At 55.8% G+C, this 26,533-nt stretch overlaps 1 protein-coding gene across 2 annotated transcripts in view; it reads right to left on the bottom strand.

The window, feature by feature from the left end:
• Nucleotides 1–18,957: 18,957 nt before the first annotated feature.
• The window catches only part of HIVEP3 (HIVEP zinc finger 3), a 404,917-nt gene continuing 397,341 nt past the window's right edge, over nt 18,958–26,533 (bottom strand). The window contains exons 8-9 of one of the 2 annotated variants that reach the window (XM_012434700.2): nt 25,323–26,254; nt 18,958–23,716 (exon numbers count right to left, since the gene is read on the bottom strand). In XM_012434700.2, the coding sequence (XP_012290123.2) occupies nt 22,901–23,716; nt 25,323–26,254 (1,748 nt within the window). In that variant the 3' untranslated portion in view covers nt 18,958–22,900. The remainder of the gene's footprint in view (nt 23,717–25,322; nt 26,255–26,533) is intronic. The other variant, XM_021673366.2, reaches the window with a different exon arrangement.

Raw genomic sequence — 26,533 nt, forward strand, 5'->3', positions numbered from 1 at the left:
GCACGGGGAGGGGGAGGGAGCCACCCAAAGTCACCCTCTCTGAACTGGAAGATAATTGCTTTACTCACTAAGGGATTTGTTTCCCTTATGCTTGTACCAACCCAATCCAAGAAAGAGGGATGTGTGGGGAGGGAGAGTTGGCAGAAGAGAGCAGTTGAGTGTATTTCCGAGTAAGACACTGGGCTAGAAACTGCTCCCTAGAAATCCCCCTGTCTCTACTCCCATTTGGTAGATGAGATAACTGAGAGGCATGAAGAGCAACTTGCTCAAGACACGGATGGGGCTGGGTGTGTTCTCTTGGCTCCTAACCTGCCCCACCCTTTCCGGTACACCTGGGGAAGCTCTCCAGTGGTCGAAACGGAGCCCGGGATCCTGGGTCCCTAGGAGAAAGGCTGGCGGGAAGGACCCCCCTGGCAGGAAGGCTAGGGCACTGGGACGAGGTTAGGCTGTCTCTTTGTGCATCTCAAAGCTCCTTCTATAGCCCTAGCTCTAACAGCAAACGGGCAGCGGGTGCCTGGGATTGCAATCAAGGCCCTGGACCGGGAAACTTTGTCCCAGCTCTGCTACTCAGCTATGTGGCCTAGGGCTAGTCTCATCCTCTCCCTGCCTTCCCATGGATGGCCAGAGGTGCTTTCATCTCTGACTGCCTGTGACATTCAGAATCAGGCTGACCTGAGTTTAGAGCTCCCCAAATGGGGGCCTTGCAGACTCCGGCAGCATGGCTCTTGCCCCCAGCTTGAGGCCTTCTGCTCTTTTCACCTCTGCAAAACCAGTCATTTCCCCACGGACACCTGGCCCCACTGGGTTTCGGGAAGTTCTGTTTGCAGTCCCAGTGGAAGGGGCACAGCGTCTTCCCTGCAGGCACACACCGTGCAGATGGCCTAGCAGAGCGAGCTGCTGGGAAGAGGGGCTGGGGGCGGGGAAACGACAGGAGTTGCAGGGGCTGAGGGTTGGGGAGGGTGTGGCCCTGAAGCCGGCCTGGGCTGGGGCTTAGCGACTCAGGAGACTCAGACATTCCCCTCAACACTTGTCCCAAATGCTGTGGGTCAGGTTGCCCCCACTTGGGCCTGGGGCCACTCAGCCTCAGGGCCTCTTTCTGGTGGGTGGTCTGGGCCTTCTGCCATCAGCCACAGCTCACCCTGAGCCAGCAGGACCAGCCACCACCCACACCACTGTCCCCACACTGCATCTCTGCAAGGGCAGCCTCAGCCTGCGGGGCCTGCTCCCCTGGTCTCCACGGCTTCCCTCTGGGGACAACTTTGGTCCTCCTGCCTCTGTCTTAGCCCATTTGGAAAGATTTATGTCTCCCACATAAACTGTACTTTTAAAAGAATAATTCATGTGTCCTGTTTGTTATTAAGCTAAAGGTAATCAGAGCAGGGTCAACGAGGCCTATGGAACTGCTGGAATTTCAGCCGGCAGCAGACATGGTTGTCAAGGCACCCTTGTTAAGAGGCCACGTGAGTCCCCCTGGACTTGTTGAAATGCGAAAACCAACTCAGGACTGACCATCTAGGATGGAAACCTCTGGACTCCAAGGTTTTGAGTTACCTCTAATGGGCTAAGGGCCAGATTCCCCACTTACCCTTTTAGGAATGGAGGGTAAATAAGCATTTATTGAGCACTTAATACATTCTGAGCCCTGTGCTAAGTGATTTACATGTATTAGCTTCATGAACTATCACAACATACCTGTGGGGTAGTTACTGTAATGAGTCCCTATTTTATAAATGAAGAAACGAGGCTCAGAGAGGGTGACTTGCCCAGTATCAGACAGCCAGGAAGTGGCAGAGCCAAGGTCAGAAAGCAAGTCAGTGTAGCTCCAAGGCCCAGCCCTGAGCCGACGTGTCCCCAGTGTGCTTTCCTGACCCCCCAGCCCTTGGGGAGCCCTCACACCTCGCAGTAACTCTTCTCCAGGGCAGAATTCCCTGCTTGCAGCAGGCAGAGAGCCCTAGGCAGGCTCAGAAACTGCAGAGCCCAGGAGCAGAGGCAAGATTCTCACCTGTGTCCTAGCGGAGCCTCACTCCCATGACAAAAACACAGCATGCGGGCCATGCCTAAGAGGCCAATGGTTGAGGCCTGACCACAGCCCTTAGGTAGGCATGGGCAGTCCATTCTTATTTCACTGGACGCTCAGAACAGACCTGGGCTCATGATTCTCACCACAGATGAGGTCCCAGAGGAAGAGACTTAACTCAGGGTCACATAGTGACCATGAGGCAGGGCAAGTTTATCTGCTATGGGACCAACAGCCTATACCATGTCTATCCAATGATCCTTGCATCTATCCACCTATCTATCCATCTATCCATCTATCCATCCATCCATCCATCCATCCATCTACCCATCCATCCATTCACCTTTCCTCCAATCCACACTCTTTCTATCCATCGATAGGCTCATCATCAAACTTTTTATCCATCCTTCCATTCATACATCTACTCAACCAGCCCCCCGTGCACCCATCCTTCATGAGAAACAAGGTTGGAGAGATTAGGAGGGTCAAGGGTTGAAGAGCTTTGAATGGCATGTTACACGTGTCCTGGAAACATTATTTGGTTACTTCCTAGAGAGGGGTGTGTCTCCCCACTGATATGATGAGCTCATTGAGACATGGTCTTTTCTGGAATCCCCACCTCAGAGCCTAGCATGGGCCTGCAGCCATGATCTGTGCCAAACAATGGAGTGAAATGAAATGCAACAAGATGGCTTCATCTCACCAGACAAAGCCTGTGTCTGCATAGACACCCCTTCTCAGGAGGTCTAAGCCTCTTTTCCTGTCTGATACCATTCTTCAAAATGCTCTAATGATGAAGACTTGAGATTATCTTTAAGGAAAAAGTCAGATAGAGATGAAAGGGCCCTTGGCCTACACCCAGATGATAAAGCTGGGGTCTAGGGAGGAGTCTGCCAGAGGTCTCCCAGCCAGGCCTGGATCCTGGAGACCCAGGACATCTGCACGCTTTTCTCTCTGAGGCCTGGGCCCCTGTGCTCGGAGGGACTGGAACCCCAGCCTTCTCCTCCATCCCACCATCATCACCAGCCAAGACATGTAGCTGGTATTTTTTCAGAGTCACACCCACTCTGTTGCTTAGAACCCATGTTTTCCAAGGCGCACCCAAGGCCCCACCAGGAGGCCGCCTTTCCCCTCTGGGAAGGGGTGAGCCACTAGGAGGCTGGGCCACGCAGGAGTACAGTACTTCATTCTAGAATTAAATGTCAGCTAAAAATAAGTGCCTGGTGCCTGTATCATCAGGATAACTTGGTGCCCAGGAGGCAGGCAAAGCCAGGGTTCCCACTATGGTTTAAGGCCAGCACTCCTAGGCAGAAGTGTGCCTGGGGCACCTCCTTGCCTGAAGGCCTTGGCCTTTCTGCCCAGCTACTGGGAATCCTGAGCTATGAATGACCCAGGATGGGCACAGCTGGGCCCTGGTTGGCAGGAGGGTTGTCAGGAGCTGAAGCCACTGTCTGGCAGGGAGGGATTCAGGTGTGGGCTGAGTAAGAGGCCAGCCGACCCCTGGCACCTCTGAGGCTTGGTGGATCTGGGTGTCAGCCTCAAAGCCCCGTGACTCAGGCTTGAATCCCCCCTCACCCACTATCCCATGATGGACAAGTGCCTGAGACTGTGCCAGGCCAGGGGGTAGTCTGGGCAAGGGTTGGCCAGTCCGGGGGCTGGTTTGGTAGCTCACTAACCCTGTGACTAAGGGCACACCATGGTTTAATCTTCTTGAGTGTCAGAGGCCACATTTGTCAAGAGCATCTAAGAAGAAAAATCCCACCTGGCAGCTGCTGGGAGTCTTCGTGGTGGAGCCAGTGTAAAAGCTAGCCTCTGCCTGGCTCAGGAGGGCACTGCCTACCCACTTCTGCCTCCCTTCCCCACTCACCTTGGGATGTAGAGTGCTTGTGGGCCTTGTAGTGTGAACAAAGTCCTGGAAAGTTGTGTGTGTGTGCACACGTGTGTGTAGGATGTTATTAGAACGTGCCAACTTCATGCCAGGGACCAGATCCCCATGACAGGTCCCTCTTCTGCTCTAGGTCACCAAATCCATCTAAGGCAAGCAGCCAGCCTGGCTTGCTCTGCCCACCCATGTTTGCTTTGGCACACCATACAGTGCCACACCAGATGAGAAGTGTGCTGAGATTTGGAAGGCTTCTAGGCAAAGCTGCCTTCCTGCAAGAACCAGGCTTCAGCTTGAAGTCTGTGGTCTGTTGCCAGCCTGGCACCAGTGTGAAGTCAAAATGCCCACCCTGGCATTGGACCTGCCCGGGTTCTGGCCCACAGTTGTCTTTCCTGCCTCATCCCACTAAGGCTGATCTGGGTGTCCAAGGCTTTAGCCCATCAGACCCCAGGGTGGGCCACACTCTGCCTGCCTCGCAGACTTCCTTGCCTTATGCCTCCGGGAAAGCTGAGGCCTCCCATCCTCTTTCCATTCCTACTCACTTGGTTTACTCTGACCGTTCTTCCAAGCCCAACTCAATGTCACCTCTCCCAGGAAGCATTCCCAACTCTGTCCAAGCATCTTCAGTGGACAGATGAGCTCTGAGACTCCCAGAGGGCCTTCTTGAGACTGGGAAGTGAGGATGTCCTAGGCCCAGGCAGGCGGCTCCCAAGCTGAGAAGAGGGGGACATGGAGTTGCAGGCTTGGGCTCAGCTTTTAGCTGGGTGACTACTGGCAAGCCCCTTCTCCTGTCTGAGCACTAGCTTTGTCCTCCATGAAGTGATGTGGCCTTGGTGGTGCCTTGGGGTCTAAAGCATGGAGTCAGTGGCAGCCCAGAAAGACTTCTTTAGGGCCTTTTGCACTCACCTGGGTAGGTTTAGTGCTTGGCCTGCAGAGGGCACTCCGGAGTGAGAGCACTTCAGGAGCTCTTCAGGAGAGCTGGACCATCTGCTCGCCACCTCTCCATCAGCCACTGTGTGCTATCATAAGAATCTATGTGAATCATAAGAGTTCATCATAGCTACTGTTTACTGAACGTTCCCATGTGCCAACACTCACAAAACCTTCTGTATACTATATATCATCACAATTAATCATCCCAGTGGGAAGGCACTTAGCATTATTCCCATTTTGCAGATGAGGAGCCTGAGAAGTGTGGAGACTTGGGGAGGTGAAGTGGCTTGCTCAAGGTCATTTGAATCTAGGTCTGCCTGCTACATGGCCTTCACTCTTATCCTATCCCAGCACATGTGATCCCAGGTAGAATCCTCATGGGATGCAACTTATTATTACCTTTACTTTTCAGATGGGTAAACTGAGGTATCTTGTCCGTCTAGCAAGAAAGGAGCTGGGATTTGAACCTAGGTCAGCCTGAGCTCTTGGCCAGAGCACGCAATCTCAATTTGGATATTCTTGTCAGAACCAAAGAGTCCCCCCAGAACAGGTCCTGGGCTGGACCTTGGGGCCAGAGTCTGGGGGCAGCAGGAGACGTTCCCTATCCCTTAGCCTGGCTCCCACCTTTAGCAGCAGGATTTCTGGGAGCTTGCAGGCCATTCACATGGTGTGCTGGGTGGTAAGGTGAGCAGTGACTCAGGGTGAGAGGCCCTGAGCAGGTGGGCACACAGCGGAGACAGTACTGGCCTGGGCACACCAATGCTGGGGTCCCCTAGGAGGAGGAGGTTTGGGTGAGGCAGGGCTGAGTCACAGCAGTGAGGTCAGACAGGGAGCGGGGATGGCCCGATGACCTCATACCTTCATCTGGGACTGTCAAGGAGCCATGGGTTCAGGTGGGCCTGGTGGGCCCAACCTGGCAGGACTGGCACACTGCCTCCTTGGCTGCCCATAGTCAGGGGGTGTCTGGGGGACCAGAGGGTCTCCCTTCAGGCTTCCCAAGGCCTGTGTTGCTAGAGCCCCCAAACCCTGTCAGATCGGGGAGACAGCTGGTATAGGAGGTAGGGTGGGGAGAAGGGGACAGAATCTCGCTCTGCCCCTGAGGACGTGTGCCCTGGGTAGCAATCCCAGCTCCCTGAGCTTTGGCTTCCTCTCTGTCCCATGGGTTTATGTGAGCATCTCAGAAGCTAATGATCTTGCCCAAGCCCTGGCACACAGCTGGAGCCTGGGAGAGGCAGGTGGAGGAGGGGATGGCCATCACCAGTCAGGAGCCCACTAGAGAATGGGGGGCTGCAGCAGACTGGCCTTGACCACTCTGACTCAGCACCACACCCCAGTGTCCTGGCCACTGCCTGGGTGGCCTTGGGTGAGAGCCTTCTGATCACCAGGCCTCAGTTTCCCAATGTATCAAATAAAAATAATAGGCTCAGACTTTCAATAGGAGATAGGGGATGATGTCACAGGGCTCCTGAGAGCTCCCACCAACTCTGTGGGCCATAAATAGTGGGGAAAGAGAGCAGAAGCCATTCTTCTGGGGCCCAGATGCAGTGGATGAGCCCCCGCCATGCCACCTGGAAATTATGCCTGGGAGCCTTGTGAGTCAACTGCTTGCCTCCCACCCAGCACTTTCCAAGGTTGATCTAGAGAGGCTAAGGGTGGCCAAGGTCACACAACAGCCAGCTGATGTCCACCATCTAGGGGAGAGGGCCTTTATCTCCCCAGATAAGAGGGCCTGAATGGGCTGGGAAAGCCTCGTGGCCTCAGATTTGGGTGGAAGCTGGGGGTGGGGAGGAAAGGGCTACGGCCCAGGCTCACCACAGAGCAACCGCTTCTCCTGATACCTCCTCAGCCTGAGTCAGCCAGGGGCTGCGGCTGCTTCTGAGTTCATCGCCTGTCGCCCAGCCTTGGAACCCAGGCCTCAGGTGCAAGGGAGGTCTGTAGTAATGACCTGGTGAGAATGACAGCTGTGTGGGGAGCTGTACCCACGTGCCAGCCAAGCACTCCTCCTGCCTTCATTCATCTGGTCCTCTGAACAGCCCTGGGAAGAGGGCAGGACAGGGCCTGAGTGAGCTTCAGAGAGGCTGTATAAGCTGCCCAAGGTCACACAGCCAGGGGTAAAGGAGAAGGGTCTTCAGCCCTACGGCTGTGCTTTCTGCCATCAAGCAGCATACATGCCACGCCCACTCTGTGTCAGGCCCAGGGCTGGGGCTATGGATCTCTGGCCCGGCTGGGATTTGGGGAAATGTTCCCCCAAGTCATCGGTATTTGCCTGGGACAGGGAGCTGGGAGTGTGGAGGACCTTTCCGTGCTTGGCTCTTTGTTGGCCAAAAGGGAGGGAAAAATATGGACCTGCAGGACCCCAGAGGAAGGAGGGATGCCTCTGCCTGGAGGCTCGGGAAGGCATGCTAGCCAAAGAGACTTTGAGTGAGGCTGTGGAGGTGGAGTAAGCATTCCTGGCAGTGGACGGCACAGGCAAAGGCCCATAGGCCTGAAAGGGCATGGAGTACCCTAGGATCGGGAGTGAACAGCTTGAGGGATCCAGAGTCCTGGGCTGGTAAGAGAGGAGGTTGAGACCAGACCACGAGGATCTTGAATACCAAGTGGAGGAGCTGACCTTTTCCTGAGTTTAAAGGGGAGTCAGAGGAAAAGGTGAGAGTGGGGGCAGTGGCCTTGCATCTGTGCTGTGGAGGCCTTGGGTGAGAGCCTGGTGTCTCTCACCAGGTGGTCCCAAACTGGTGGGTGTGTAGGGGGGGTTCCTTTGGACTCTCAGAAGGGCCCCAGGTGGGTGATGTCACAGCCCAGTCTATCGTGGTACCTGAGAACGAGGCCATCTGCTGGCTGCCTCATTCCTGCAAACTCAAGTTCAGAGGGCCTCTGATGAGCCCAGCACCCCACAGCTCCAAAGAACTCCCTAGTCTCTGAAACCAGGCGGCAAGGGCAAAAGGGGCAAGGCTGGCAGAGACATCCTGGGCAGGGCCCCTCCCACTGCCTCATTTTCCAACTCTGACAAGTGCACTCCCTGTGGGGGACAGGCAGCTCACAGCTCCGAAGTCGCGGGGCTGCCCTAAGGAGGTCCAGCCCAGTATGACCCTGCCTGGCAGGGCTTAGCTTGCCCCTCTCACTACTTTGGTGTTGTTCACATGACTGGAGGGTGCTGGGGAACAGGTTTGTTGAACCCTTTCCCTCTTCCTTCCACCAGACAGTAACATTTGGATCCTCACTTGTAATTTCCCCAATAACCCCTGGGGGGCCCCCTTCTGCCGGCACCCACTTGATGGGTAAGGGAATGCAGGCTTAGAGAGGGACAAGCGGTGCATCCGGAGCCCCATGGACCAGTCTACCACCAAAGGGCAGCGAGCCTGGACCCCTGCGGGTCACACGCTGCGGCTGCTCACTTGAGGGGACATATACAGGTTCTGAAACCTTACAGCCTGGGTTCAAATCCTTGCTCTGCAGCTCACTAGCACCTCATCCTCAAGCAAATCAGTGTCGGTGTCTCATTCCCTGCCTGGAACCTCCTCGTGCCTCAGTTTCCCCATCTGTAAACTGGTGATGCTAATAATACCTTCCTCTGGGTGGGTGTGCGACTTAGGTGAGGTAACTCATACCAAGTCTTTACAGCGGTGTCTGGCACATGCCCCCTCGGCAGATGGAGAAAATGAGGCTGAAAGAGAAGAAGGCTCCCGCCCCCGCCCCGCCCCGGCGCAGAGATTCGCCCCCCGCCCCCGCCACGGGCCCCGTGGCCGGGCGGTTCCCCAGCGGCCTCTCCCTCTCGGGCCTGTTTTGGGAAATCCTCGGGCTGGGGGCCGAGCGCGAGCGACCGCGGCGGACCTGCAGGCGGCGGCACTCGGCCCGCCCTCGCCTCCCGACCAATTTTGGGCAAAGCGGCGGCGGCGGCGCCGCGCTACGTGCCGGCCGTGAGTCAGCGCGCAGGAATGCGCAGGACGCTTTGTTCCCCGCGCGGCGGACGAACGTGCTGGGACCGGGGCGCGGTGGAGCCTGACATCATCGCGCGGGCAGTTCGGCCACGTGCGCCCCCACCCCACCCCCGAGCCGCAGCCCCCAGCGCCTCGCCTCCCCCTGGGGCCCGGACCCTCCGGGGGCCCTGAGGGTCCAGCCCGGACTCCAGCAGTCCCTGGAGCTGCGGGCCCCCTCCCTAGGCCTCCCTAAAGCGGGTCTGGTCTGAATGGTCGCGGCTGTCCAAGCCCCTGCGTGGCTGGCAGAGAATCAGCAACTGCGGGGATGGCTGCCCAGGAGGAGGAGAGCAGCTGCCTGGGAAAGCCTAGTGGGAGGCACAGAGAGACCTCGAGCGGCCACAGCAAGACCTGACCCTGCCCTGGGGAGGCCGTGTGGGGCCCGTCGCCCCTTCTCCACATGGAAACTGGTGTGGGAAGGAAGCGGGGGCAGGGTCCCCAAGTCCTGCTTTCAGCTTGTGGGCTGTTTCCCCGAAGTCACTCCCTTCTCTGGGCCTGGGCCTGGGCCTGTCCAGTGGGAAGTGGGATGACCCTGGCTGTCTTGGGCTGGGTAGCGAGGTCTGGAGCCCAGAAGTGCTTTGGAAAGAAGTGTAGCCACCTTAAGAAGTCTTGGCAAACTTCCATGCGGAGGGCCTTTTTCGGGTGCCAGGCATCGTCAGGATCTAACCAGAGTAACCTGAGCGCTGGGCATTGCTGGTGTGGAAATGCAGGCTCAGAGGAGGTGACGTCATCTGCCCCTGCCACACGAGGACTGTCAGGGCAGTTAGGACCCAGGGGAGTTTGACTGGGCACCCCTTCTCCTGGATGGGTGAAGACCCTCCTTGTAGGACTCTGCTGACGGTCAGCCCTGGCAGAGGGAGTGGGGAGTCCTGAGGCTCCACTGCGGGCTGCTCTGACAGGGTGCAGAGGCCGCTGGAGTCAGGATCCCTCCTGTCCTGGGTGGCCTTGGGCACCACTTGCCTTTGGGTCCTCCGTGACTGCTCTGTTTTGACACGAGGAATTCCATGTTAGCTTCCCCATCCTTGGGGTGCAGCAACTAAATGGCCAAGTCTGTGCTTAGGACCTACAGGGGCCAGCACAGCCAGCGGGCTGCTGGGAGGTTCCTCTGAATGGGATTTTTTTTTAAGAGACTGGGTCTTGCTCTGTCACCCGGGCTGCTAAAGTGCAGTGATCATGAATCATTGCAGCCTCTAACTCTTGAGCTGGAGCGACTGGATGGGTTTTTTAAAATGCTCTCTTCCTTTTCCGTCATCTGCAAGATCCCTAACACCAGGGCATAGCAGCTCACAGTTCTGCCCAGCAAAGAGGGCTAGAGCATGGGGGTCCCAGCTGGCCTGGAGGCCCTTTGCAGGAAGCCACCTTTGTCAGCCTCAGCCTCAGGAACTCTGCAATTGAGCAAGTCCTCACTGGGGTCCTTGCCAGCCCCTGGCACTCAGCGTATTCTGGAACTCTGGCTTCTGTCCTTCTTAGGCTGTATGTTCTATATGGGGGACAGGGATGTCCTCTAAAGGGGATGGCCTTTCTTTACACCAGGGCCTATCTTGCATGGCCTTGTTCCTACCTTCGTGTCTGTCCTCTCTTGGTACCCCGACATGGTCTCCACCCAGCCTCTGCTGCCCCCTGCACCATGATGGGCACTGGCAGAAGAGGCTGAAGCCCCCACATTGGCTCTGCCTGACTCCTCCCTATGTGGTGGTCTCACCCACAGATAGCATGGCTGCATCTTGGACAAGGTTGATGCTGTAGGGGTTGGGGAGGCTGCTCTCCTGCCTGGGGCCAGAGGTCCCTGCTCTTGGGATGGTGCCTCTCATTGTGCTAGCAGTACCGAGGCCTCACTTGCAAACTCTCTGCAGGGTGTGAACTGTGCGCAGGGGCAGAGGCCACACGGCACAGTGGTTAGCTGCCAGGCTCTGAAGTAAGCCAGCTCAGGGACAGCACTTCTCCGCACCTCAGATTCTGCATCCATAAGTGGGGGGCCAGTAGATGCAAGCATCTTGGAACACAGTGTTGAGTCAGTGCAAGTCCCACAAGCCTACCCCTAAAGTGTTATAGTGACGTCCACATCGTTGTCACCGTCTCTCTTGACTGGAGTCAGTGACACCAGTCCTCCTCCTGCAGATCTCTATGGCCATAGATTCTTCTGATTTCCCAGCAAGGAAGACTGCTTGGTGTGGCCCCTCACAGCTCACACTGTAGCCTAGAGAGAGGCAGAGCCCTGCCACATAGCCTCGCTGGGGAGGCAGAGCCCGCCCTCTGCCTTGGATACAGAATGGTCTCTGAGCCCTTTTGACCTCCAAGTCTCAGAGACTCTGAGGGCATAGGGTGACAGCAGAGACTGGAGCAAGCAAGTATCTGCACGTGCCTACCCCAACCCAACTCCACAATTCCTGGCACTCACGGGCCCCGCCTTGGCCTGGCACGCCTGCTTGGGTTTCTGCCCATGTGGTTTCCCCTTGGCCTTTCTATCACGTCCGCTGGCAGAACATCCCCAGCTGTCTACATTCCTGAGCCATGAAGACGGCCACCTTGGGGCCAGGCCAGGCTAGGACACCCCCTGAGAGTGGAAGTGTGCGTGCTGGCCAGGATGTGCAGGGACACACCTCCAGGCACCTGCTTCTCCGTGCTTGTGCATGGCTGTGCCCCTCTGTATCCGCGTGTGCGTAGGTCTGTGTGTGCGCTGGCAGATATGCACACAGTGGGCACAGACAGCCGTGTGGATGCACATGTGTGCCAGACAGTGGGGCCCTGCGCAGGAGGAAACATACAAACTCCTGGGGGCCCCATGGGCCTGTGAGTAGGACCTCCACTCATGCATGATGTTGGGGCATGCATTTCCCATACCTGAGGGCCCTTGCATATGTGAGGGTTATGTACCCAGGTGTGACCCTTCTCAGGCCAAGCTCACAGCCACAGGAGGAAGTTGGAGGAATTGAAAGAAGGGGGTCAGGATGGAATCAAACGCAGAGAACCCATTTGCCCAGCTCAGCTGGAAGCTTCCCATATGTTCTCTACTTACTCTCATACCAATCCCTGGAGGGAGGAATGCAGGGGAAATGGCCCTCTCTGAGCTTCTCTGAGGTTAGGGTTAGGGTTATGGCTATTTGAGGCTCAGAGAGGGCTAGTCACTTGTCTAAGATCACACAGCCTGTAAGTGGTGGAGCCACTGCCGATTCTGTGTCTACTTGACTCTAGGAGCTGTCAGTCAGGGAAGGGAGGCAGGGAGCTGCTGTCAGGGCCTGAGAATAGCAGAGAGCGGTCCACTGCGTAGACCAGGGCCCAGCAGGGCCTGTGGAAGGTGAGAGCCCACCCAGGCTATGTGCACCCTGGACCCCACCTGCCACAGTGGGCTACTATTCTAATAAACGTGTGCTAGGCCCTGGTGTAAGTGCTTTGCATACAATAACTCCTCTAATTCTCTGTAATGCCCTAGGAGGCTAGTGCTGTTATTAATTATTATACTATGCATAAGATTTATATTATGTAATATGTTATAATTATCATTAATAGACTGTTATAATTCTCATTTTAGAGATGAAGAAACTGGGGTACAGTTAGGTAAAGTAACTTGCCTGAAGTCCCACAGCTAATTCCTGGCACACATGGAGCTTGGCTCCAGGGTCCGAGGGCAGCCCCCATACCTGCCACTCTGACTGGCATCTCCTAGTGTGTGAGGCCCCAGCCTCACCCTCTTTCTGATGGGTGGTCTCCTACTCCATTCTACATGCAGGCCCAACGAAGTTGAGGGCTCGGTGCCCCAGCCCTCACCTCACAGATGGGGAAACTGAGGAAACTGTGTCTGTACTGGTGTAGTGCCTGGGCCTTCAAAGGTGACTCCCAGTGCCCAATCGAGTGCTGACTGTCTGTTCCTCACTTGCTATGGGACTTGAGACAAGTGCCTGCCCGGTTCCCAGCGAGAGCAGGTAGAAAGGGCTGTCCCACAGTTTCCAGGTGGGGAGTCCTGAGAGGAGGTGGAGCAGGCTTGGCAGCAGGCACTGCGTGGGCAGGCTGCAGAAGGCGAGGCTGGGCCAGGGCTGAAGTCGAGGCTCAGGAGCCGGTTTTCCCAGGCTGTATCTGAGTAATCCTGTGTCTATATTTATCTCCTCCTCTCTTGGGTGAGTAAACAGAGCCTGATGCCAGCCAGCCCCGCTACCCTCCCCCCCGTGCCAGCACGTTCCCCTCACCTGTAGGGTGGCCCTGGAGAGCACCGCAGTCTTGGCCCTAAGCTCAGCTTGGCCTACGTAGGACACACAAGGATGCTTGAACCCAGTGGCTTCTGTGAGGAATCTAGCTGTCAGAGGCGGCCAGGGATACTCCAGTCTGGGCCGCTGCAGACATGGGCCGTCATGGCCTTGGCCTGCAATGTTGGTGCATTGGAGGCCTGGGAAGCACCCCCCACTCTCACCATTGGGGATCAAAGGGTCCTTTTATCTCAGCTACGTCAGACATGCCTTTCATTCCTGCATTCACACATTGGTCTAGGTGTCCGTCCCCCTTCCCTCCAGGATGGTAAATTCCAAGAGGAGGTCTGCGTGCCCAGAGGTCTAGAACACAGGCTCCAGAGTCAGACTGCTCCAAAGTTGGATCCTGGCACCCTGACCTTGAGCTAATAACCTCTTCATGACTCAGTTTTCCTGCTTGTTAAATGGGGCCAATACTTCCTATTTTCCAGGGATCATGTGAGCATTAAGCTAAAGGCATTATGAGCTGACAGTGGGATGGGTTGTGCTGGGGAGGGGCCGTCTGTCCCCACCTGCAGGCCACAGGGGACATATACACATGGCTGTCACAACAGGTACACACTAATGGACACCCCTTATTTTGAGAGGAGCATGCAGCTTGAATCCAGGATGGATTAAATGGGTTCTAGACTGGGAAGATCCCATAAGGTGCAGGAGCCAGATAGTAACTTTGCTGAGACCCTCTTCAGAGGTGGAGGGGGCAGGTGGTCGTTGTCCAGGGACGATGCAGCCTGGACCAGGCCTAGGCGTTGCCACCCCAGACCCCGGCCAGGATCACCAGGGCTTGCAAAGCCCCTGCCCTGACTCTGGCCTCTGTCCTGGTGGTGCCACCTCCCTGACCTTGAAGTGGCCTGGGCCTGGTGCACGTGCATGGCAGCCCCATCTGCTTCCAGGCTGGATTAGGCAGAGTCCGAGGACGTGCTGGGCTGGCAGGCTTAGGGGCGGGGCGGGTGCTGGTGCTGGGGCTGCCCTATGCCAGCTCAGGCCTGGGCTGTGGCAAAGCCTTGTATGGCTCTGGCAGAGAGCTCGGCTGGCGGCACCTATTGGCTGGACTGGCACTCCCAGCTGGGGCTGCCCAGCCCCAAACCACGGGTAACTAGAGATGCCGGGAGCTAGTGGATTAGCATGTCTGCCTGCCCGTCAGTCTGTCCACCCCCAGGGCTGCTCTTTTCCTTTCCTAAAAAGGCAGAGCTGGGCAGGAAAGACGGGCAGTTGAACTCAGGCCTGGGGTCAAAGGAGGGATGGGTGGGGTGGTGCAGGTGGCTTCGTTCAGGGTTCGGGAATCATAGCCTTGGCCTCGGGCCAAGCACTGGATGTCAATATTCTCATCTGGAAAGGGAGCGGTAGGCAGCGGGGTCCCCCTAAAGTCGGTGATGCCTGGAAAGAACTGGGGATTATGTATGTTGGGGTCCCCCAGCCCCAACCCAGGTTCCAGGGCTGCTGAGTAGCAAAGAGGCCCCGATTCTCTTTCATAGGGAGCTAATCATTTCCCAAATGTGGGGACCTGGTTTCAACTCCTGGCCCTGATGTCCTCGGGGAAGCAGTGTCACCACTCTGGCACCCTGATATTGGGCAGATAACCTCTTTGTGACTTAATTTCCTTGCTTGTGAAATGGGGCCGATACTTCCTACCTTTCTGCTGTGGCATAGATGACAAGGTTATAAGGCGTCTCCTCCCAGCATCTCCTCCCAGCGTCTCCTGAGCAGTGCCCATGATGAGTCCCATGCAGCACAGCCCCGTCTGCACCCTCTTCACCTGCTCTCTGTCCTCCACCAGCTCTTCCTTCTTCTTTCCTCTCATGCCCATCTCAGGCTGGCCCATCCTACCTACAGTGGCCCGCCCCCTGGAGTCTCCAGGACACAGTGTGGTCTCCAGGTTTTGAGCCCAGAGAGGACCCAGGCCTAAGGGTGAGGGTAGGATCTCCGAGTTCTGCAGCCCCAGCCAGACCTGGACTGGGACCCAGACAAAGCTTGGCGAAGGCCTCAGCAGCAGCCAACAGTGGCCACTGCCCTCTGAGGCTGGGGTCAAGGGGACAGGGGAGTGGTCCTGCTGCTGGCCAGGGTGTAACCCTGGGCTTTCCCCTTCATCTGTAAATGGGAGTGTGCGTCCTGCCCTAGTCCACTCCAAATGGGAAAGTGCTTCACGAACCTTAGAAAGCAGCCTGGGAGGCCTGCTGGCCATGATGTGTGAATGACTGGTGGGCCTTGGGCCTGCTGGCAGACAGTGGAGGAAAGAATTCACCGCACTTTTCATGCTCTTGGCTATGGGAACCTAGGCCCTGGCATCTGCTGGTCACTCCTTGCACCTGTGGCCTCAGGCACAGGGATCTAAAGTGGCTACCAGGCAGCCATACTGATGAGTCAGGGGGTTGGCTGCTGGAGAGAAGCGTCGGCTGGACCCTGGGTGGTCGCAGCTGATCAGTCTGAGACCCGGGGCTCCCCTGGAGCCTGAGTGTGAGATGGGAGGGGAGGGAAGACCTCAGGTTTGCTGAAGGACTACATGGGAGTCAGACAAAGGTTTTCTAGTCCTCATACCACCCCTGCCCAGCTGCGTACCTTCGGCTGCTGGGGGCCCTTCTGTTTTCGTCTCTAAAAATGGAGACAGTGACTCTCATCTTGCCGGGTTGTTGTAAGGACTACAAATTGAGTTTGTCAAATGCTGGGCGCTGGACCTAGCACATGCTACGCTATTCTTCTCCCTCTGGGGCTCTTGGGGGCTGTCCTTCCCCACTGGCCTAGACTGAGACGTGCCCCCACACCGCCCAAGGACGTGCTCCCCAGGCACCTGCTCCAATAATGGCTCTTTGTCCCATGATTTTAAAGCCAAATGTCACGTTTGCTCACAGGGTCTCTTCGGGACTGTTATTTTTTTCACTTGCTCACTGTAAAAATCCAGCACCTTGGAGGCCAACACTGTCAGGCCCTCCCCCTCCCATCACTGACATCTGCTCATCTCCTTGTCCAGTTCTGAGAAGTCCAAGCCTTGTATGATTATCATTAGGGCTGTTTACAATTCTTCTCATTTTCCTCCATCAGGCATGACCATACGACTTGCTTTTGCTGGCAAAATATGCATGGAAGGGATAGTTGTTTTCACGTAGAGCCAAAATACAGCCAGCTGTGAGTTACTTACCTGCCCTCACTGAGGAAAAGGACATGGGCTGCCCAAGCACAGACTTCTTTGACATCTATGCCAGCTTTTTTTTTTTTGACATGGAGTTTCGCTGTAGTTGCCAGTGGGAGGCCCTAAGTTCTGTACTTGCCTCGTGGGGTCATGGAAGCACAGGGATGAAGCCTCTATCCGTCTAGGTCTCCGACTGACCAGGATAAGCATCATTCCCCTGCCGACCCACACTGAACATACAGCGAGGGGAAGAAATACACTTCCCTTGCATTCAGCCACCGAGTGTCTATGTTGCTAGTTTCTGCAGTGAACAGAACCCACCCTGACTGTTACGCTCTGGCTCACAGCCCGGATCTCCACTTAAGCCCTGCAATCCTCAGCGATGGCCTCACTTGCCACCAGCATAGCCCACTCAGCACCCAGCAGGCTCACTTCCCATCCCCTTCATCCCAGTGGTGATCTCTTTCATTGTACCTCAACCGCCCGCACCTCTCCACCTGTGGCCGACACAGTCTTCATCCAATGAGTTAAGACAATTCACAACATTTTCCTGTTTTCATCCAAGTGACCACTTGATCCCTGGCCTTTCTCCTTATCAGCCAGGCCTGTTTGCTCCCTTCTCAGCTGTGGGCTCAGTGGTCGGTGGCCTTACCTCTTCACTTGCCAGTGACTCACCTCCAGTGACTCATTGTCTTCGTGTCCCATGGCCTGGCTAAGCCCAGGTCACCTTCCCCATGCCCACAGCCAGCGGACGAGGGCTGCTGGAAAAACCACACCGCTGAGCAGACAGAGGGCAGCCGGCCCGCGATGCCATGCAGGTGCCTTCCCTGTTTCCCTGTGGGCTTCCGCCTGCTCCCTTCAAAGCTCATTCACACCTCCTCAAGTGTCTTTGATTTTTTCACCCTGCAACTTCCTCAGGTGGTTTCACTCTATTTCTCACACAAAATCCATCTTCAAGAGTGTCCTCAGCTGGGCGCGGTGGCACATGCCTGTAATCCCAGCACTTTGGGAGGCCCAGGAAGGTGGATTGCTTGGGGTCAGGAGTTCGAGACCAGCCTGGCCAACGTGGCGAAACTCCCGTCTCTACTAAAAATACAAAATTAGCTGGGCATGGTGTCGCGTGCCTGTAATCCAAGCTACTGGGGGGCTGAGGCAGGAGAATTGCTTGAACCTGGGAGGCAGAAGTTGCAGTGAGCAGAGATTGTGCCACTGCACTCCAGCCTGGGCAACAGAGTGAGACTCCGTCTCAAACAGTGTCCTCAACTTCCTGTCACCAGACATGCTGACTGCGTCTGCACTTCCTCCTTCCCCTTCCTTTGGGCCATAGTGGGAGAGGAGTCTGCATCTGCTCATTGTCTCCCCACCAGCCCATCACACACTCGGCTTCCTTTCCCTGCACCCCATACCCCCTGCAACTGCTCCAGCTCTCCCGTCTCTAGCCCAGGCCCCTAGAAGGCGCCTGTATCTGCTGCCTCCATTTCCCCACCTTGTCCTCACTCCTTAACCACCCCCATCCACCACCACCATTTATTCCACACTCAGCAGCATCTACGAAGCGCCCGCTATGTGCCAGGAATTGTACTAGTCCAGCTTTCCCAAAAGCCGCAACAATTAATCCCGATTGCTTTGAACAAACAGACCCTCTTAGGCTATCAGCATGAAACTTCTGGACGGCGCTTACCCTGAGAATCCCTCTTGATCTTCCATCAATCAATCAATCTGCTCCTTCTCATGGCTCTCTTTGTCCTCCCGACCCTTAGGACTTTTCCAGGAAAGGTCCCCTGGGTGATGCAGACTCACTCTGGATTGGTACTGTCACTCTCTTCCACCACAGCTGGGATGGCCAGTGGATTGAGCAATTGATGATGGCCTCCCCTGCTAGAATGTGAGCTCCTCGTGGTTCTGTGTCTGTCCCACTCACTGTGGTATCAATGACTGCCTCTCATTGGCACTTGGCAAACCATTGCTGAATACAAAAGGTGGGGACTGCACTTCTTTTGCAGTCTTGTAACCCCAGTGCGCCGTGCAAAGCCCGCTCAGAAACAAATTGTTGAAGGCTTAGACTATGTTCCAGGCTCTGTTAGCCACTCTGTATATGCGATCTGATTGAATCCCCGCACCAGCCCTTATATAGATCATGACCCTCCACTTTACAGACTAGGAAACAGAGACACAGAGAGGTTAGGTGAGTTGCCCAAGGTCACACAGGCAGTAAGTGGCTGTGCCTCCCCCACTGCCAACACTCAAGAACCAATTCACTCACTACTCATCTTGTAGTGAGGTGAATGGGGACCCCTCAAAAAGTTAAGTTCACACCTAATGCCTGGAATCTGGAAATGTGACCTTGTTGAGGCAGGGACTGGAGTGAGGAGTGTATAAACCAAGAACTGCCTGCAGCCACCAGAAGCTAGGAGAGGCGTAGAATTGATTCTCCTTCAGAGCCTCCAGAAGGAATCAACTTTGCCAACACCTTGACTTTGGAGTTCAGGCTTCCAGAACTGTGAGGGAATAAATTTCTGTTGTTTAAACCACCTCGTTTGTGGTGATTTGTCACTGCAGACTAGGGAAGAAATACAGGCCCCAAACCACACAGTGCTGTATCTGGTGCTTCCTCACGAGGTCTTCCCAGGGGCCGCAAGAGAGTCCTGGGCTGTGTGACTGTGGCCCAGTCACCCCCGCTCTCTTGGCCTGACTGCTCTGCAGCAAAATGAGCACTTGGGATGCCGAGTGTGTCCTTCCAACTCTGACACCGTGGAACCCTCTAGAAAAACCATGAGCTAGGCAAGCAGGGCTATGTTGGGATTTTCAAATTTATTCCAACATGCTATTTTTTTTAAAAAATATCCTCAGGCTGAACACTCAGCCAGAGCTGTAATAAAGGCAATTATTATACTTGTAAAAACTTCTCATTCACAGTACAGATGTAATTTACAACAAAGGTCACACACATCAATACTGAGCATTTTTCCTTTTGTACATCAGACTCTGTGCTTTAGACCCGCGTAGATTTTTTGTTTTTTTGTTTTTTTTTTTTTTCTTTTGCACTGATATATACCATACCAACATTGCAAGATGCAAGTGTGGAAACCGGAGTTTAAATAAAATTACAGGCAAAACCACCCCGTCCCAGCGCGGCTGCTGTACATATCTACAGTACAATTTTTGGAATGTATTGCCATTTAAGAACATAGAAAGTCTCTACAGACAATTTCACGTACAGAATACATACACCTTTTAGAAAAAAGGCAAATATTTATCTTACAGAGAGCATTGTAATTTACATTTGCCTGCACGATTCTTTTTTCTTTCTTTTTTTTAAATACTAGATTTAGTAAAGTGATCGTAAGTGCCGAAGCGGTTTTCTAATGGAAAGCAGACTGGATTCACAACACAGAAGCAGAATTGGTGGACCAGCCTTTCGGGAATGTTCTTCCCCTGGTCACACGGCAGCTTGGTCCCTAAGGACAGGTGCTCAGCCACGACTTTTGCTTTAAGAAGGATTTGTCTGGAGAAAGGACTAGAGAGAAATCCAGCGCAGATGTGCTGCTCATTCCTCTTCAGAAGGACTGGGTGGGAATGGAGCAGGGGCTACAGGAATCTGGAAGCTAATTCTTTTAGGCTTTTTCCAACAGAGGGAAGCAGAGGGACTTCTGGGTCTGGAAGTTGGAGGTGACAGTGCAGGCAGCTGGCTGCTGTCAGGCTCCTGGGGGTCACAGGGGTTGAGGCCAGAGTGAGAGCCATAGGTGCGGGCGGGAGGGGCAGGCGTGTCCTCAGAGAGGAGTGGGGTTACTATGCAGAATGGTCCTGAGATTGCCAAGGGTGAAGGGCATCGTGGAGTGCAGGCCTTTGGGGCAAGGACTCACCAGCCGAAGGCAAGGTTTGGCTCTAAAACCTCGACCAGTTGGTTCCTCCCCCACTGCCCACACCCAAGGACCAGGGTTAGTACCAAGGAATGGCCACCTGGAGCATTTCAACAGAGCCCACAGCAGGCATCTGTGCCAAGTCAGCCACTGCTTCCTCTGATGCTTCCCTCAACAGGTGCAGTGACATCACAGGCAAACAGGAAGCTTGGAAGTGACTGGGAGCAGGGAAGAAGGCACAGGGGCGGGTGGGCATGGGGCGAGCGTCTTCTCCAAATCATGAAGGTGCACCTGTGGGCTGGGTGCTCTGTGCGCAGAGGAGTGGGACTAGAGTCCAGAAGAGGGGGTTAGAGCTGTGCCCAGTGACATATACCCAGGCTGGTGGCGTCGGTGCTGTCCCTCTGGGCACGGCATCAATATGGAGGCAGCCCTTTGGTGAGATTCTATTGGTGCATTTCCCCCCATCATTTAGAAATAGTCTCCAGTGACTCTGGCCCCTGTGGCTTCTCTGCCTCAGCCCGGTGACGCCAGGACTCTGGCCTGCTGGCTGCACTGTTCATTGCTAGGCAGCCCACGGAAGAAACCTTGGGGGGGTGGGCTGAGTACAGGAAGAAAAATGCCCAGGAGAGCTGGAAGGCAGGGTGGGGTGGAGTGGTGTGGGCCCCCCTACCAAGGGCAGGCGCTAGTCCACCAGAGCCCCCAGTCTGCCGCTTTGTAGGTCTGGAGCAGGAAGAGCTTGGCCAGGAAGATTTCTAACCTGGGCCGAAGCAATGCCCGTTATGCACCTCCCAGACCTCAGCCCTTGAAGCCTCCAATCCGCGGGTGGTCCCGTGGGTTAGGGCAGAAAAGCAGGGGTGGAGAAAGCCCTGGCCTCCCAGGACTCGGAGGAGGAGTCACTTTCTGCTAGGCCACGACAGCAATACAGACAGTGTGGTCCAGGCTGGGCTCGCTGCTTCTCTTGGGGAGGATGAGAGCCCTGGTCTCTGAGTGAAGCCACCAGGAGCTACTGGCTAACCCCAACTCCCCAGAACCCTGGAGCACAGTGGACCCTCAGGGAGGCCCTGCCTTTTGTCTCACTTTTGTCTTAGTGCTGAGTGAGGCAAAGGAGAATGAAGAAGGTGTTCTGGCTGCAGGCTGGACGGTGGCTGCTTTGTCTGTCGAGTAGGGACCAAGCAGAGAAAGGCCACGGACTGGAAGAGGCAAGTACAGCCAGTACCGGGAGCTCACAGCAGGGTCTCAACCCTCCCCACCTACTGTGTCCTAGACCCAAATAGCTTCAACAGCTCAAGAGCCCCGGGATTCATACAGCCTGGCTGAGGACTGCAGGTTGGCCGGAGAGGTCCCTGCTCTGTATAGGGTGGCATCAAACCCAGCCTGCATGGGCCACGACAGCTGTCCCTGTGCCTGCCTTCCCTTGTAGAAAGTAAAGACAATCACTTTTGGAAGATTGGGTGGCAAAATTGCTAGAATTCAGGTTCCATAGTTCAGTTTGGGATTTAAATTTCTGGTCCTATTATTTTTCTTACAAAGCAGAGTTTTGCCCCAGGAAATGCAGGGCAGCTTTCTGAAGGTAGAGACAGGGATAAGGAAGAGGCACTGGCTTGCACTGATTGCTTCAGAGAAGAATTCCAATGACTTAGGACAATTCAAAAATCCTCTAGGTCAAGAGAATGAGGTGGCTGGGCAAACTATCAAACACCATCCCGTCTCTCTTTTTCAAAAAGAGGTGTAAGACGGCCAACAGGCCCAGGCTGTGCCCAGCAGGCACAGTTCTGGGTATTTCCTTAGGGTAGTGGAGACAGGGACATTGTGGGGCAGGGGCAGAGGAAACAGTTCCCTGCAAACCTCTGCTGCGGAGCACTGGAAAAACGCAGCCCTGAGGGGAACAGGGTCCCTTGTGAAACAAAACCCAAAACCCAGTCTCAGGAGTGGCCCCTAGGGCTTGGGGCCTGCCACTTCCGCCTTTGTGGGTAGTTTTAGAACAGAGGAAGCAACAGGAGAGCGAGGCCTCAGTCAGCGGCTCCAGAGCCAGGGACGGACAGTCAGGACTCCTTCCCCAGCCCGGGGGACTGGGGTGGGGAGCAGAAGGGAGTGTCGGGAGTGGGGTTGCGTGGGTGGAGTGGCCTGCCCACCCGTGGAGTGCCAGGATGGGCCTAGGACCCAGACTTCCAGAGTATCCAGGAGCCCTTGGGGAGTCAACCCTCCTCCCACCCGCTCCTATTATTTTGTGTTGAAATCCTAGGAAAAATAACATTTTATTTCCTTGCAAAAGAAAAAAAAAAAAAGAAAAAGATTATTTTTTCTGGGTCTGCCTGCTGGGGCCTGGGTGGGGTCATCTGCCTGTGTTTGCACCCCTCTGCCTGGGGACACCGGTCTTTCTGCTGGCAGAGAGGGGTGGCCGCGAGCTGGGCAGGGGTAAAGGGGCAATAAACAGGAACCTTGCTAGCATCTGTACACAGGAGTGCTTCCTTTTACATTTACTTCCATATTGTTTAAAGTTTCCTTTTTCTCTCTCCCTCAGTGCACCCCTTCTCCTCTGCCAGCCTCTGGGGTGGGTGGCTGCCAACCACCTTGGGGAGGGTCAGGACGTTCCACCCTCAGCCTTTTCCCAAGAGCATAACTATTCACAGCCTCAGACTCCTCGTGGGTTTTGTTTTTTTTAAATGTATGTATGTGATTTGTTTTGTTTCTTTTCAAGCAACAAAAGGTGTAGAAAAAGGCACAGGTAACTGCATACATGAGAAGGTACAACAGATGGGGCCGTGAGAGCTCCTGGACGGAGGGCCAGATGGGGCTGAGGGAGCGGATGACTCGAGGAACGCGGCTGGAAACGTCTGGACACTGGAAGTCAGATGCTGAAGCGGCTGGAGAGAGGCTAAGCGTTGGGGGGGCCCCTGTCCTCAGGCTGATGTGGAGATGCCCTGGGCTCCCCACTTCCTGAGGGCTCAGGGGAGTCCTGCCTGGTCCTGGGTTCCCCAGAGAGGTTCCTCCTCCGGGCTGGGAAGCGGGCAGAGGCCTCCGCCAGGCAGCCCACGGAACTGCTGCGGTCCAGTGGCGGGGTGGCAGAGGCCTCGGGGTTGGCTGGTGCATGTGGGGACTCCAAGCGGGGGCTCCAGGACTGTACTGCCTGGCGGCCCTGGGGCGGCCGGGGCAAGGTGTCAGGAGGGGTGCAAGGGCTGTGCGTGGGTGTGGGCTCTGCGGGTGCCTTGGCCCCTCGGGGCGTCCAGTCAGGAGGCCTGCCCGGGCCTCCACCGGTCCTCTCCCTCTCCTTGGGGTAGTCCCTGCCCTCCAGCTCCGAGGAGAGTGTGAATTTGGAGACCTTAGCCACAGGTGACACGGAGGCTGACGAGCTCTCGGTGGGACTCCAGCGGCCTCGCTCCTGGGCCTCCCGGGCCCCTGTCAGGTCACTGCCACCCCCGGAGAAGCCACTGACCCAGGCCGTGGTGGGCCCTGGCAGCAGGGCGGGGTGGGCTCCTGGCCGGGCCTGCACCATCTGGATCCCACCAATGGGAATCAAGGGACACGGGGTGCGGGTCAAGTGCTGGGAGTGCAGAGGCAGGTGGCTGAAGATGTTCTCCTCTGTCCGGGCAGGGATGTGGCCGTGGAAGTCATGGGGGGCGGAGAAGGGTCGGGAGGAGAGAGGATGAGCAGGGCCGGGTGAGCAGGAGGGACTTCGGGATGCGGCCTTCTGCTGGGGGGCAGAAAACAAGACAAGGTAAGGTGAAGGTTACCTGCTGGACACATGGGGAGCTGAGGCCTGGAAGTGGGAGAGGGACTCGCCCAAGATCACAGAGCGAGTCCAGAGTTCCAGCTGAGCTGGGCCCAGAACCAAATTCCTGACTCCCTGCCCCCTGATGCCAAGCCAGCTGCTGTCTCTGGAATGTGCCATGTCCGGCTCTACAGCGACCATGAGCGCACTCAGGCCCTATGGACTCCATTTTTCTGGCCAGCATACCTGTCTTCAAAGGAGGGGGTACTTGAGCAAAGTGGAGCTCTGCTATCACCATGAGCGAGGTGGGGCCCTGCTAGCACCATGAGCGAGGTGGGGCCCTGCTGTCACCCATGAGCCTGGCCTCTATGTGGGTCTGCTGCCTCTCCTGTTTGTAAAATGGTCTTCACTCAGCTTCACCCTTGGACATGAGTTCCTACCTGAGGCTCTTGACCTTGTGCTGCCCCCAGGAATTTGAATGTGACCCCAAAATTAAAAATCAAGGAAAGATTCCTAGATCAGTATCCCCCAGGAGTGACAGGGCTGGGTCACAGCAACATGGGGACAGAGAAGGTGTCAGAAGGTGAAGGTCAGCTGACAATGATGGTGCTGTCCATGGTGGGGTCATGGCAGCTGAGGGGACAGGGATGGTGGCCGTGCTGATGGGTGGCAGCAGGGGTGTGTTGGTGCAGTGGTGATGGTGGTGCTGCTGGCCATGGGGATAGTGCTGATGGTTGACAGGGATGGTACTGGCTGTGGTGCCTCCAAGGGCATTGGTGACAGTGATGCTGGAGATGGCAATGGTTTTGTTAACTTCTGCCATCTTCTCAAAGAACACAGGCAGATGGGGATGGGTGAGGGGTGGGAAATTGCACTACTAATTATACCCACATCCAAGGCCACACCCCTTGCAAGTGATATGATATAGTTTGGATATCTGTCCCCGCCAGAATCTTGTATTGAACTGTAATCCCCAGTGTTGGAGGTGGGGCCTGGTGGGAGGTGTTTGGGTCATGGAGACTGATCCCTCATGGCCTGATATGGTCCTCCAGATAGTGAGTGAGTTCTCATGAGATCTGGCATTTTGAGTGTGTGGCATCCCCCCCATTCTCTCTCTTGCTCCCACTCTGCCATGTGAGATGCCTGTTCCTGCTTCGCCTTCCACCATGAGTAAAAGCTGCTTGAGACCTCCCCAGAAGCTGAGCAGATGCTGGCACCACGCTTCCTGTACAGCCTGCAGAACTGTGAGCCTATTAAACCTCTTTTCATTATAAATTACCCAGTCTCAGGTATTCGTTTATAGCAATACAAGAACGGACTAAGACGTGGTAGAACCCAGATCCCATGAACTCCAGAGTCCATGCTCTGTGCTTCTGAGGCTAAAATGAAGTTTAATAAGCCAGCTGATTTAGGGCACCCAGCATGGTGCCTGGCACAGTAGGTGCCTAATAAATTTTTGCTAAATTATTATTAACTACTGAGCTGGCGGAGCTGTTTAGTTCCAGGTGATCACCCCAGAAGGGGGTGAACTTGCAACCCCTGCACCCACAGGAGAGAAGTGGCCCAGCCACCAGAGGCAGGAACTCACCCACGGGGAGGCGCAGGTCTCTGGGCTTCTGCTGAGGAGCTTGTGAGGTAGAGGCGCAGGCGGGAAGAGAACCCGTGGGGCCAGCCCCAAGCCTGAGCCATGCTCACCCGTGGAGGGGCTGCCTGGCCCAGCCAAGGCCCACTTCCCTGGCAGCGCTGACCGTGGTGGTGACTCGGCCTGACCTGGAGACCATCTCCAGGTGGGCGAGTGTCTGGGGAGGCCTGGGTCGGTGGTACCCTCGAGTTTGGGGAGCACATGTGCTCCAAGGGGCAGTTCTCTTCCCAGGGGGTGGGGAGTGAGAGGAGACAGCTCAAGTCTTGGAGATCCACAAGGTAGCGGGCCCAGGCCCCTTCCTGGGTCCATGTGCAGGCCAGGCGGGCTCAGGGCTGAGGCCTGTGGTTCTCGGGCCGGGGAGCATCGCTGGGGAGACGAGTCATTTTTGGTTAGTGAGTGTTTGCGGGCTAGTGGTGGGCGGCCTGCTTCTTTGCTTGGGGACCACGGTCTTCTTGGGGACACAGGCTTGGAGCTCAGGGCTGAGCCTGTGTCTTTCTCCACAGAGCCCAGAGCGGCTGGGCCCAGCCGGGGGAGGCACAGCATGCTCTGGCTGGACGTGGAGCAGCCGCTGGCTGTCAGGCACTCAGCTTCCGAGACTGAGCTGCTTCGTGTAGCCTCGGTGCCAGAGGCGGGGGCATCTGGGGGCTGAGGGCCCAAGATGGGTGAGGAGTCTGCCCGCAGTGCGTGTGGCTGGCCAGGCGGGGGCGCCTCTGAGGATGGTCTGGACAGCTCCTCCTGGCTGTCCTCCTCATCCTCATCCTCGTCTTCGTCCAGGTCTGAGTCTGAGTCCGAGTCCTCCAGGTCTGAAAACTGATGCTCCTCCACAGCCTCTGAGCCCTCTCGCCCTTCCGAGTCCTGGAACACATCGTCACTGGTTCCTGAGGGCAAACACAGAAGACCCAAGGTCACCATTAGGCCTTGGCCCCACTGGCCCCATGGCTGCTCCTCTCTGAGCCCCAGTTTCCTTGCCTGCCACCTGGGCATGACAGCCATGGCAAGGGCACAAGATTGTTGTGACAACCAAGAAACATAATAGATGTGGGAGCACATTGTGAATAACAATAGTGAACAATAATTCCGTTACGCCTAGAATGTGCAATGTTCAGCTCCAAGGGCTTTAGGTATATTTATCTGTTTAGACCTCAAAGCATCCTATG

This window comes from Aotus nancymaae, unplaced genomic scaffold (assembly GCF_030222135.1).
Source record: "Aotus nancymaae isolate 86718 unplaced genomic scaffold, 86718_ANA_hifiasm-v0.15.2.pri h1tg000007l, whole genome shotgun sequence".
NCBI lineage: Eukaryota > Metazoa > Chordata > Mammalia > Primates > Aotidae > Aotus > Aotus nancymaae.